A 14,732-nucleotide genomic window follows, 5' to 3' on the forward strand; every position below is an offset into this window, starting at 1 on the left:
AGCCTCTACATGGAGATGACTAACAGTAATTATCTTACTTAACTCGTGGCCACAAGTCATTTTTATTTTATCCATGTCATGATCTCATGTCTCCTTGTACTTCCTGGTTCTCTGATGTAAAGCCAATTCTATTTATAGAAAAGTCTCTCTCTCTCTCTCTCTCTCTCTCTCTCTCTCCCTCTTCTCTTTTTTTTTACAAAAAGGATTTGGTCTACTGACAGAATTTTTTTCAGAGATTTTTTTCTCAGAATTTTTGAGTTTGAAGTCAAAAGAAAAAAAAAATCAGAACTCAATTCCCCCCACACCGCCCTGTGCCCCTGATCCTCTTTTGTTCTGTTGTATTGTCACAACCTCACTTCATAATTTACTGTATACTCTTAAGAGTATGGTGGGGCCATTAGCATGCCTTTTTTTTTTGCTAAAATGAGCAGCACCATAATGAACGATGAGGTGGTGAAAGCAGCTGTCAATGTTTGTGTGTGTGTTACGCACTCCAAATAGCAGGTGGGTCATTATAGAGAATACCGTCATTTACATGCAACAGAAGCTGTTGAATAGGAGCCTCTCAGGGAGCTGTACTGCGTGACTTTATTTACAGTCGGTGTATTATGTGTTCCTTCAGTCCCGCTGCTTCTTTTTGTTTCATTATTACGCTCTCATCGTCTTGGCTGATCCGGCCTGTTTTATTTCGCGTCTGTCTCGTTGTTTGGATCATTAGCTACGTTACATTTCCTCCATATAACCACTGCTGATTGCTGTTTGTATGCTTGCCAGGTGTTTGCACCGCAGGCACATACATTTTTTATATTATACACACACAAGGACATCACAGCCAATTAAATGTTATCCGCTTAAGTTAGCATGGTATTTCTGCAATCACGTTGACTTGATTATTCATGCTTTTTCCTTGGTTTGTTTTTTTTCTTGTTTGAGTTCACGCTCGATTACACTCACTGACTTATCAACGTGTTTAGCCATGGATGATCGTTTGTTTACCCATGCAAATGGGCATGTTGTTTTTCATTATTTGGACTAACCTTTTTCAGGTCCTTGTTGAAGGGGGGACTCCCATGAGGCTTTGCTGCTACTGCTGCTGTAGGAATAGAAATTATGGTTTACACACACGGCCTTACACAATTTATCACAAGTCAGTGTGAAATATTTGACTCTGATTGGCCAATTACACACACCAACGGGGCTCTATCCCTTTATAGATCCCCATTGTTAGAAGAACAAACCGTTACTAAGAAAAGCAGGTTGCTACGGACGCCGCTCTTATTACGGACTCTAAAGGACAAACTGTAATAATTATATCAAATCTGCGGGAAGAAACCGGGTTAATTTAACATTGGTCTGTTTACTGTGGGGGGGGAAAAGAAGAGCGAGGATAACAGCTGTGAAAAGAGGTTAAAAGAGGTTAAAGCTGCTATGACAGAGAAATCTACAAATGGGAGAAACAGGAAGATGGCACTTGAAGTAAACACATAACGACATGTGTTATGGAACGCGCTGTAAAGACCGCTGGACGGAAAAGGAAAATGTCAACAGACTCCAACATCTGCAGAAATGTTCAGTTCAATGTGAGTGATGAAAGCTTGTTCAGCTACGATTATGAAGGCAACAGGAAGGAGTTAACTGTTGCCATGGACGCAGTACCGGGCAGTGTATTAACCCCTTCAGGGTGAGACAAGACCCTTCCTTTTTGCATCGGGGTCACCCAGAGGGGGTTCAGTTCCAAGCCTCACATTATCATCGCTTACTCTTAGAACATGTTTAAGTTTGTGAGTTAGTGACCACTTTAGTTGTGGTTCATATGATTGGCTGATGTGACCTGATGTTTTTGAGAATCAATTTAAGCAAGTTTAATGATCTGAAGACCTTTTTTTGGTTTAAACCGATATGAATCAGAAACGATGAGGCCAAGCTTGACTTCTCTTTTTTGTATTCATCATTTTATTTTTTATTTTTAGCTCTCATTTTTTACAAATCACTTGAACAAAGGAGCAAAAGAGAGGATGAATGTGAATAGGATGGCCTCAATGCAGCGTAGCAGTGAATGGCTGTGTTAGTTGTAATTGACAAGGCGTCTCCTGAGGCTCTGTTTGTGTTTATGTGTCTCCGTGCTTCTCGGCTGTACTGTGTACCGCATGGCTGAAGACAAATGAGTTGCAGTAATCTGGTCTGTTGCTAGCTGCTCCCTCAGCCTGTGTCAGCAGTTTAGCCCCGACCACAAGTCCAGATAAAACATTAAAGACAAGGCACTGACAAGGAAGGGCCATCCGGGGCCACTTAAAACCAATACCACAGGGCAGGAAGAGGCCCTCCATCAATTACAACCTTATTAGTCTAATCGTTATGAAATAATCCAATCCAAGAGACAGCTGAGTCTCATCACCAACAGGCAAACAAACCAGAGGAGAGTGAGTGGGGCGGGAGGGGGGGCAATGAAACATTTTGGCAAACTAATTTGAAAATCAAAGATAATGTTCAGTTTAGAGATAACGATTGGATTGTCCTATCACATACATGTGTCCAAAATATAATCTTTAATCCCGCTTTGATCACTTTTTTATTTATCAGAAGCGATGCAGTTCGCATGTTAAGGCTGGCTAACTGCATCGCCTCTGACCCTGACCACGCTCTGAACAGAGAGTATGAACTATGACCATCAAACCGGAGATACAAGGTTAAGACTGAAACACTCTTTTGTTCACCAATCAATCCTAAAATTGAATGTGGAGCTGAATCCTCGACCAAAGCACGTTCAGAGCCTCTGGGTATTTGTTTGGCGTTTGAGTGTTGTGTCAAATGTTTGTATCTTTGTTTCCTGTCTTAATTGTTGTGCCACAAATGGAGCCGCTGTGATGCAAGACAAATTTCAGACTAAGTCCGACAATAAAGTATTATCTATCTATCTATCTATCTATCTATCTATCTATCTATCTATCTATTTTACAGTAAAAACAAGGAAAAGTTCCTGATGGCTTTACTGTTACAGTAAGCACAAGCTCTGTGTGTGACTGCTAACACATCTAACACATCGAGACTCCACTCGTTCTAATGTTTCGCTCTCCTTTCTGCTGGTATCATGAAATTCAGACAATCACAAAGTTGTCATTTGAAAGTGGAGAAGTTGTGTCTTGACGTAAAGTCACACTGTCTTAAGCAAATCTGTCTTCTTTTCATTGACGGTGACTTCACTCAGCTCACAAACTGAAGCTGGAAGCAGAAATTGAGGTTTGTAGCCATCAACAAAAAATCTTCAACCCAAAAAGCAGCCAAGTTTAAACATTTGTTTTTTCATTTAACATCAAATTTACCGATTATTCAGTGTGCACCGGCTGTAGGTGTGTTTTCTCATTATAGCCGTCATTTAAACACCTTCTGTTCTGTGTTAATCACTCATTCCATACATCACTAAAAACCTACTTCTTCTGTGAATCCGTCCATGTGAACTATTTCAGATCTGCAGAACTAATTAAGATCCAACAAACACACTATAACCACAATCTACGCATCTGTCAGACCCCCAACAAACAATCGTTTTTTTAAGTAAACCATCTGAAGGTCTACTGTACTCTTCAGCCAATGAGAGCCTGAGTAGAAATAGATAACTTTGGCCCATACGGTATTTTTTTCTAGGCTGCGTAAACATATTTAAATGAAAATGACAGATACGACAAAGGAGACAGCAGACAGAGTGTTGGAGCGTCAGAGGAACGTTTAGCAGGTAAATAGTGTGTGACTGTTGAAACGCTTTCCTGTAATGCATGCAATGAAAGTACCTGTTTCACCTGTATACTTAGAAACACTAAAATGTACAAGAAGAGTAAACATCAGTTTAAGAGAACTGCTGTGCTGTGTCCCCTCCATCACTATCTTTACACATGTGTCAGTTGAATACGCGGATAACAAGGTATCACCAAAAGATCTAACCATGAGGCCTGTGTAGTGAGACAGTATCACTGCCCCCCCCCCCCCCCCCCCCCCCCCCAGACAGACATGAAGAAGACACAATGACAGGAGTTAGGACAGCGAAGGGGAAAGGAAGATGTAAAAAGGAAGTGAAAGGTGACAGAAAGAGGAGAGTCAAAAATTTCAGAGCCAGCTGGCTGACCTCTAACTCGCTGATTGAGGAGACGGCAGTGTTTTATTCTCTCCCTGAGGGGGTTGAGGAAAAAAAACAGCAGACTGAAGGAAGTTATAAAAAGGAGAGAAAGAGTCCATCCTAACAGTATCCCTATCATGACACTCCTCCTGCTATCTCTCTCTCTCTCTCTCTCTCTCTCTCTCTCTCTCTCTCTCTCTCTCTCTCTCTCTCTCTCAGATTTGACAGCAGGATGATAAACTACTAGTCATAGCTCTCCAGTAGACTGATAGGTGAGGGAGCAGAGCAGCAGTAACAGTAACAGCAGTGGGCTTCACTAACTGAGACTGAGTGCAAAAGGACATGACTGTGTGGCCGAGGTCCAAGAAGAGCAGTTGGTTTCACAGCACATCTGTTGATATTCTACTACTTATAGATATTTTACTACTACAAGTCTACTTTCAGTTTCATAGGACATGCTTGTCTTTTTTTTTTGTTGCACAGTCTAGGTGTCACCCACCAGACTAAATAATGGATGTAGCCTTTGTGACATCACCCATTGGGTTTGTCAGCTCCCTTTTAGAAACACATACACACTCAGACACACCCCTGTGATGACAACCCTGCTCTTTTTAATGACAAAATTATTCATTTTAATTACATTTAATGATAAATAATGAGGTGATGGCATGCAACCCCAGATGTAACAATTTTAATGTTTTCTGTTTCTTTTTTGTTTTGTTAATTATTTTTGTTATGATGTTATGATCACTAATGCATTGTAACCAGGTAATGTAATGTTATCTATGTTCAACATACCAGCTGAGATGTTGTTTTTTCTGGGGGAGGAAGTGACCATATTTGGAGGAGGGGGTGTAGCTGGTGATTTGCATGGGATTGACAGATGACAGGTTAACACATCTATACAGCCTGTGCCCCTGTATTCATCAAAAAGATAGAATACATTTGTTTTCCGACAGAATGAGATTCTATTTGTGGTGATAGCCGACCACTAACCAAAACCAGAGAGCTCTGATGAAACGAAGCAGACTCACCGGGTTGCCCAAAAGTTGAGTGAGAGAGTAATAAGTGACCGACACCTCAAAACTTTAAATAATCTAAATGCCTGTAATCTCTCAGAGGACAAGCCAACAACAACTCTGACTCGTATCCACCAAAAATAAATAGATATACGACCAACATTGATGAAGCTTACAAATAGGTTTGGAAAGGGCAGTTTAACTGAAACCTGCAAATCTGCAGCACAGACTTCTTGGACAGCACGTCAATGCTGTAGAGCGCACAACAAGCCATATTATTGTATATGTTACAATAAGTATAAATATATATATATATACTGGATATAAAGAGAGCGAGAGAGGTTTTGCATTGACGTCACTTCCGACTTGACAGTGCCCCCCTCAGTATTTAACCAGCTTTGCATGGTTCTTGAAACCTTTCTGCTTTCTAACCTCTTTACGTTTTTTCAAACGTTTCTGCTCGTGGAGCTCGATGCTGATGCTTTTAAGGTCAGGTAGAATCAGTTCAATCTGAGCCAGTTTGCTTTACCGCTTCTATTGCTGCAACACCTGTTGGTTTGCCATTTGCCTGGAATACAAAGGGGTGTCCAAAACGGCCGTGTGGGGGTGCTGTCAAATCGCCTTCCTTCTCTGGTTACAACAAAAACAGAGCATTCTGGACCACAATGGAAACTCAGAAGGAGGACATACTGACTGCTGCATTGTTGTCAGAGAGGCTAGCACTTTAGCATAGCATGTTTCCTTAATGTCTGATGGTATAGTATGGCCATTTTATGATTTAATTCAGTAGATATCTTACATATTGCTCCTTTAAAGGCTTAATATGTCTTACACAGCTGGATTAAAGAAAAAGTCCCCCCCCCCCCCCCCCCCATATTATAGCCCTGAGTGGAAAAAGGAGCTGCAAAGATCAAAGTTGTTTTCTGTTCTAGGCTTTTAACAACTGTGTTTTCTATAAAAATGGGCATTTTAATTTGTGCCTTATAATAATAATAATAATAATAATAATACTTTATTTGTAAAGCACTTTTCTATACAAAGTAACAAAGTGCTTTACAACAGAAAATAAAAGCAGAGAGACAATTAAAGCAACAGGCAGAGCGTAAACAAGCAGACAACAAAATCAGACTAATAAATAAAAAATAAGAACAATTACCAAAATGACAGAGTAAAAGCATTTTTGTGAAAGAATGACAGAATGATGATGATTTACTTCTTGGACTCTCACTCGAGTGGACACTCAAGGAATTGCAGTTTTTTTGGCATTTCTTGCACTGGCTTCATTTCTTAACCCTGGAGGTTGTCACTTGGCGCCACTACATGAAACCTTCTGTTGTGTTTCTGAATAAGTCTTCAGTAAAATGACTTCTAAAATGAAGATGACATTAGTTTGAGTCTGTTACTACCAGGTGAGGCTGCTCCAGGTGCAGTTTACAGGTAATCTCCTCGTTTGGGGATGTTTTTGATTATTCAGCCTTTGATTTTCTGATTCATGTCTGTGCTTGGTGCAAATGACCAGACAGACCTTGACTTTGTTTTCTGAGCTGCTGCTGAGTACGGGAAATGCCTGACAAACAGCAAAAACAGACGTTACTCGACACTCCTCCTGGATGATGATATCGTTAGTGCAAAGTGAGATGTTGCTGAATTTCTCTCAGTTTGTCTTTATCCTTCCATGCCGACAGCTACAGCATGAGCAGCGAGCATGAGTCCCAACAGGAGGACATAAAATGGAAAATGTGAAAAGACCAATCGTGCATGCATTCACACACACACACACACACACACACACACACACACACACAGACAAGCACACACGTACACACATGTACACACACACACACACACGTACACAGGATGTTAATAGTTTAAGGATGTTAATCTAATGTTTACAAGATGTGACATTAAGTCATGTGACCACATTTACATTTGTGACATTCACACAGTAATAGATTAGAGAGAAGGGCAGTGTGTGTTCGTGTGTGTGTGTGTGTGTGTGTGTGTGTGTAGGTTTCTAATAAACCAACCTTATCTCCATCTGGAAATCGAATTATTAGCGTGCAGCAATTTACTGTATAAGATGTGTGTTTGTGCACATGTTCAGCCATGCATATATAAATGCCTCGCAGTCCTCTATTTGTGTATCAGATTATTCAACTCAACATTGGCGATGTTATTTAAATGTTATTTAAATCAATGTTTATACGATGATTTTACGCTATTTCAAATGTCACAACTAGAAATCCCAGTAGGACCATTAGAGGTACAAACCGTATATGAATACGAGACAAAAGATTCTTGTCAAAATAAACTTTTCTTTTATATTCCTCTGACAGTTTAACCTGCAGTTTTATGTCAACACTCAGCGTCTGAGTATTTTTACAAACATGAATCACAGAGAGAGAATTTTGAAGAATTTCTTGATGCATTTACTTCATCATCTGAATCAAATTTGTTCCAGTTTATATGAAGACTAATTTGTAAAATCAAACCATTAGAAGCAGTAAAGACACAAAATGACTTCTTACAGGAAACAAGACAGAATGTGATCGAGGGCTTGGACTTTGCATTAAATACATTTTAATCTATAAGCACGTTTCTGATGTTTTAGGAAGTCAAACAGAGTTTTTTTTATGTCACTGCTTTTCTTTTAAAAACTGTACATATTCATTTTTTTTACCCTCAATACAAGTGTCCTTTTCTAGTCCACTATACCTAACATGACTTAGATCTTGGCTGGATCGCAGCCAGTTGTCATGTCGTACTGATATGATCTAAAGGTTTTGCTGCACTGTTTTAGGTGTTGCTGATTAGCTTGCAGCAGGTGCCGGCTTGCCTCGCCGTCCCCGGAGCGTTTCACAGGAAACACCGGCTAATTGCTGCAGGTGATAATAGCACACAATGAGGCAACCACCTTATCGCAGGAGAAGAGAAAAAGAAGGTGCTAAGTAAATCATTTGTCCCCACTTGTGCACTCCTGAAATGGAGACATTGGGTGAGAAAAAAACACGTTCCAAATGACTGCAAACAAACATCGACATGAAGTGAAGCACGCTGTGTTTGTTCTCTTATGTTATGTTTACCATATGCTGCTCTTTTTTTCATAGCTAATTACTAAATGATCTCCAAAATCTGATGATGATACATCACTTTTTCTTCATTGGTTTTGAGCCTTTCCAGCATCATTTTTTAACTAACTCTCCTGTTAGTTTCCAGAGTTACATGCTTGATTTTAACTGTAAATGTTTGTCTTTGCAGTTTAATTATTATTTTTTTGTGTGTGAAATGAATTCAGGACTCTCTGTGTGGACATTCTGGTGTCTGTATAGGAAATCAACCCATTTTAGTCACTTTACTCTTCTACCTTTCACACTTCTCATTGTGTATTCTGTTATTATGTTTTCAACAATGTGTGCAATTCACTTTAGATTCACCTGTGTTCTTGTTTGTTAACATTAGTCCATCTATTAACGTTTGGTTACTGACGTTCTTATCTTCTGTAATAATTTGAACAGGTGGCAGGGTTGGAAATTAGCACCCGTCATCCGCCAACGGGTGTTTTTTTTTGTGGTGACGGGTGAATTTGCTCAACTTGCCAGTCACAGTGGTGGGTAAATGAAAGTAACATGATTTTAAAACACCTGCTGAAACAACAAATGTTTTATCTTTCCTCTCAGTCGAGGTTCATTTTGCAGCTAACTGAGCTTAAAGAGATGACTGCATTGGAAACTTTTACCAGCCTCAAAATGATAAAGTAAAATAACTAATTTAAACAAAAAAAAACAACAATTAAATAGCCTGTTACTTGAATACTGTAAGCCTTGTATTCTACAATTTGTATATCACTGCATTTAAAAACGGGAGTATTTGCTCTAAAAACACGTTTGTTTCCTGAAGAGAAGGTTGTGTAATACTGCATATTCCCTGACTAAGTGAAGACTTCCCAGCTACAGCTCACCATTAAACAGTGGATATCAGGATCAGCAGGATATCTGCTCAGCCTTCACTGAATCAATAGCTGTAGAGGTCATGGATGATGCACCAATAGGTGAGGATGTGTATGTGTGTATCATCCAATGCAACTCCCCCCCCTAACTCAGATATATCCTCTCTCTGCATCCTCTCTCTGCCTCTCTCTGCACCCCCCCCCCCCCCACCCCCACCCTCACCCCTCTGTCTCCCACACAGATGGTTTATAAGCCGTGGCTGTGTTCTCAGTACTTCCAGACCTCCCAGATGCACTGCAGCAGGAGGATCCCCTGTGGTCAGTACTGCCTGGAGGTGCAGCAGCGGTGCCCCTTCGTCCTGCCCGATAATGATGATCTCATTCATGGAGGCAGCCCCAGTTTTATATGCACAGGTACAAAAAAAAAATAAAACAGCTTATGAGATGCTTTTTCTCTTTTTCTTTTTATGACTTAATGTTTGTTAAAACATCAGTTCACTGCATGCTAATCAACAGGAATCAAACACATGATTACACAGGGAGCGTACTGTCTCACAGGACACTTTAACAGAACAGACAACCTCTGATGAACACTTGTGACTTCACAGTGACAGGATGTTCTGTAATTCCTACACTAACAGGATGAAACAGAATAAGTACACATTGTTGACAACTATTACAGCTTCATGATGCAGCTGCAGAGTGGAGCGCTTTGATAAGAAGTCCGTCCGCACTGCACAACACATATAGTGAGAGCAGTTTTTACTTCCATTCCAGGACAAACATAATCACACAAATTAAAAAAACTCATAAAAAACTCTTGAATTATAAACAGTCCCCTCAGCATGTTTAAGACACTTTTAGCGCATGTTGATGCTGCCCTCTGGTGGACATGTTGAGCACTACCTTGCACTCATGTACACGTTTTTTGTGCATACTGTTCTTCTGTAATGATTTAAGTTTTTATTTAAAATGCTAAATAAGGCTGCTTGTGTCTGTCCTTTAAATGAAGGGTAATGCACAACAATGCTTTTATTACAATTGTCATCAGGAAGTCATCATGAATAGACCAAAACCACATTTGTCTCTTCTTGGCATTGACCAAATGTCCGATGCCAAGAAATCCTTAAAAATAGATCACAGACATATACTGAAAGGCTTAGTCGTGTTTTCTCTCTATAATAACGAATGTCAGTGAAACAGGAGTAAGTAGTGCATATGTTGTTAACTATTTCCAATAGTGGATTAATACACATATGCTGCACTTTTTGAGGTATTTAAAGAATGTACAGTTCACCACAATTTCCCAGTTTGGGATCAATAAAGTAATTCTATTCTATTCTATTCAATAATGCAGCTAGTTATATATATCTATATGTGATAGAATCAACTATCACAGTCTTTTACTAAAAAGAAAACACTGTACGATTAGTGGTTTTGTCTTTTTTATAGATTTTGTTGAAAAAAATAACAATATCAAATGTCATAATGTTTTTTTTTTGTGTACACGAGCTGATGTACTGAGCAACACCAATCCAGTATGTAGTTGAATAATTCAATAACTGAGATGATAGCAGATATTGCAGTTTCTATTGTGTCATGTATGCACATCTGTATTTTTTTTCTATACCTCTGTACAAAAGGTATCTTGGCTGATCTAAATGTGGATTTGTCAGGAACTTGCTGTAATTACATATTTTCACTGCACAGTTTAGCTGTTGACAGTCAAACTGTGCTGAGTGGGCACACACTCCTTTAAAGTTCAGAGCTAACATTAGCGTGTAGCCAAACCTCCCTCTGTTCATCATGTCAGAGGAGAGATTGTCAAACCTCCCATTGTGTTTCCAGTGCTCATGTTGGTTTTTATTATATGTTGGTTTTTTGTTGCTGTATTTTCTTTTACCTAGCATGGGCCTTGTGTTTGCAAGCTTCTGTAACGTGAGGGTCCAATGTGTGCTGGATGGATCACTCTAGTTAAGAGAAACAGAAGGATGGAGACGGATAACTTTACTGTCATCCACATTGTTCTGCTACACAACAACTACAACACTTCCTTGTTCCAATCAGAGGTTAGGATGATTAAACTCAAGGCAAACATTATGACAAACACAGAGGTAGATTCAATATCATTTGGTCACAGTTACTAGGTGCTACTGCAAACATAAAAACATATAAATATATCAATTTTAACTTTGTAAACTCAAATATGTAAATAGTTCACTGTATAAATGTTAACTTATTTTTAACTTAAATACATGAATTAACTCAAATATATGAATTTACTTCACTTTTGAATCTTACACTTCTCTCAACTGCAAAAATACTTCATACTTTTTTAACTGATGTGGTACAGTCGCAACACATCCGGGGTACTTCTATTTTGTGTCTGTATGTCACTTTGAAAAGGTATGCCTAATAACACTTATTCACTTAGATTGCTAAATGTAATAGAAAGGAGACATACGAGGCATTCATCACAAAATATAAAATGAAGAAATGCACATTCATTACAACCTGGTTTTGAGACACCACTTCAGCTGAAGAAACACATGAAATGGACAGTAAATCACTGGCAAAAGAAGAAAACACCTTCCTCACATCTGTATGAGGTATGTGAGATGAACACTACAAACAAACATTTAAATCAAGAAACTTGAAAAATCAAATAAAACCAGACTATCAGTCCAGAACATTTTTCAAACATGAAGAGACGATTGGTAATTTCGATTCAAAAATATTGACCATCGTTTTAACCTTCTGAATGCAAAGCACGGTTTGATATTACTTGCTAATCTGCCTTGCACCCAAGTCGATCCATTTTTGTAAATACCGTCATGTTCTGCACATCCTTCATGTTGTTAACTCAGCTCAGATGTATTTTGCACTGTTTCTGTATTTGCTAAATTGTCTGTAATTTTCTTGTGTTTTTTCTTATGTACTCTTGTTGCCACGGTGATTTTGACAAGGATTTAAACTTCAGAATAATGAAGTTCATTGGACTTCATTCACACTTCTTTTACCTTCTTTTATAAAAGCAATGCTTTTGAGGTTCTTATAATTTTTAGTGCGATGAGCAGGAACAGGACTCATGGGGTTAACTGTTTGTGTCTTCCTCACCTTGAATCTGCCCCCGCAGGGCTGCTGGAGGACTACCCATCAGGTGTGGACCCTAATGCAGAGTGCTGTGACGTGCGGTGGGACTTGAAAGTGGACAACCGTTCCCGGGGGACCCTGAAAAGAACTCACCCGCCGTGCCAGCACCGTACCTCCCTCAGCTCGTCGGCAGCCTGCAGACTTTGTAACAGCCGGCTCAAACTCTGCCTGCTGGTCCTCGTCCTCCTACATACTGTCGCCAGCCTCACTGCATCCCACAATGCAACAGGACTGGGCCTCCCTGCCATCACGCCTCTGGAGGAGAGCCCTGCCAACGAGGAGTGATAGAGGCTGTCGGGAGGCGGAGAGGTTGCCGGGGTGGGGGGATTCCCTCACCATGGCAACCGGTGTGGAAAAATACAGCCACAGTGGTGTGAGCTGCAGGAGCTGTGTGCCTGTGGACATTCTGCAACGCTCTCTGGCAAATGGAAAAACGCAGGACGCTTTGGGACGACGGGATACATAAATCAATCAAAACCAATAGACAAACATACAGACACACTAAGGGACTCGAGCAGTCCCTCAGATAGAAAAGGGGGACAATGCCACAGCCTTTGTTGAGTGGGAAGGTCGGCTTCCTCATGGCTGAGTTTGTCTCACTACGCTTTTTACACTGTGTTCAAATTATTGGTTTCTGTTGCACTGGCTGACTATGGAGTAACACAATCATATTCTCTTTCTAATGTTCATCCTCCATGTTTGTTTCTGGGTCTCTCGTACAGGAAGAAAAGCGCTCTCTCTAAAATACGACGGATAATGTGTTAAAAAATTAATAAGCTGCAAGTTTGTTCGCGTGTGAGTTGATTAACTGTGTGAGTATGAGCTTGTGTGCGTGTGTGTGTGTGTGTGTGTGTGTGTGTGTGTATGCATGTCTCTACACGTGTGTGTATGACAGGATGAGTGTGTGATTAACAGGCAGGTACAGCAGTGATGTTTTAAGGAGCCCCCGGTGTCACTCAGTTCTGCCATGCTGGTTTTGTTGGCCATAATCTGACTGGAACTTAACCGGGTTTTGAACATCAATCAATCAATCAATTTTTATTTGTACAGCGTCAACTCATAACAAGTGTTATCTCGAGACACTTTACAAAAAACAAACATTCCTCTGATGTCCATAATAAGCATTGTGTCTAACACAGGTTTATGGTTTTCCCCCAACTTTGTTCTGTGAGATAACTATGCGCCTATTAACACCGTATTAGAGAATCAAAACCATGTGTGTGATTAGCATCAGTAAAAAGCTAACATCAGGCTAACCAGTGCTCAAAGTCCTCTGAATGTGTTTCCAGATCACGGCAGATACTTGTTGAGTAAACGTTCTTAGAACTGATGGCAAAAAAAGCACAAAATGAACACTCAGATGTTCATTAATCTTCACGCTAACATGAAAAGAGATCTAAGCCATGTGAACAAAAGTCGATCGTTCTGATAAATGGCATGATGACGATTATTTTTAACTGGATTCTTTGAAAGCTCTGCACATTAAGTGCTGACTGATCTTTGTTTCAAGATGCTAAACCAAAGCTAGAGATTAGCACTCACTAGTCATAGATGAACTAAAGACATGGCAGAAGTGCATGATAACATGCCAAAGAACGTGTTGGAACCTGTTAGTTACTACACTGGGATGAGCTTAATTAGGTCCATGAATGATTGTTTAGTTCACTAAATTTAAATAAAGCTAGCTAATAAATGCAGCTGGAGAGCCGAGGCCAATCCTTTGGTGGACAATGAAGATTTATTCTGTTCTATTCTATTCTGTTCTATTCTGTTCTATTCTATTCTGTTCTATTCTATTCTGTTCTATTCTGTTCTATTCTATTCTATTCTATTCTATTCTATTCTATTCTGTTCTATTCTGTTCTATTCTATTCTATTCTGTTCTATTCTGTTCTATTCTAAAACAATGAACAGCAGGGTTACAATAATTAGTCTCTTTAGTATGTCAAAAATATTAGTTTATTATATGATTAATAATAATAATCTTAATATTTAATAAATATATTATTATAATATAAAAAGTAAGTATATCATTAATAATAGTCATTTATCTCACAGGAAACAACAACAACCTAAAGAAATGTTAAGCATGTCTTAACCAAAGATGAGGTATGCGCTGTCATATCAGTTTGATGTATTTATAACTGCGCTGTTTTTATTTTCTTACCCTTTTTATCTTTATCTCTGTTGTTTCTAAAAGCCTCCCGTGGACAGGTGTTGCAAATTAGCATTTAGCTATAAACACAACGAGCAGTGCATCTGGAACTTGTGCATGGTTAAATGTTACAGCACCAATGTTACTGTATGTTAAATAAACATATAAATAAATACAAATAAATATCAGGCAGAGTCCAGTTCAGATCCAGATTGTGGCCACTCTTTATCATCATGGCTCAGCAGAGTTGACTGACATCAGGACGTAAGCACCAGATCAATATATATATATATTTGAATCAAAGTTGCTCCTGACAAAAGGCTTTTTTTTATTTGTTCAGAGTTTATAGGA

The 14,732-nt window shown here is 39.3% G+C and overlaps 1 protein-coding gene across 1 annotated transcript in view; it reads left to right on the forward strand.

Annotated features, from left to right (window-relative positions):
- Window positions 1-14,026, forward strand: part of LOC132986823 (NALCN channel auxiliary factor 1) — a 99,175-nt gene extending 85,149 nt beyond the window's left edge. The window contains exons 2-3 of the mRNA XM_061053473.1: window positions 9,316-9,487; window positions 12,210-14,026. Coding sequence (XP_060909456.1) covers window positions 9,316-9,487; window positions 12,210-12,511 — 474 coding nt within the window. The 3' untranslated portion in view covers window positions 12,512-14,026. The remainder of the gene's footprint in view (window positions 1-9,315; window positions 9,488-12,209) is intronic.
- The last annotated feature ends 706 nt before the right edge of the window (window positions 14,027-14,732 follow it).

Source organism: Labrus mixtus, chromosome 13 (genome assembly GCF_963584025.1).
Source record: "Labrus mixtus chromosome 13, fLabMix1.1, whole genome shotgun sequence".
In the NCBI taxonomy this organism is placed as follows: domain Eukaryota; kingdom Metazoa; phylum Chordata; class Actinopteri; order Labriformes; family Labridae; genus Labrus; species Labrus mixtus.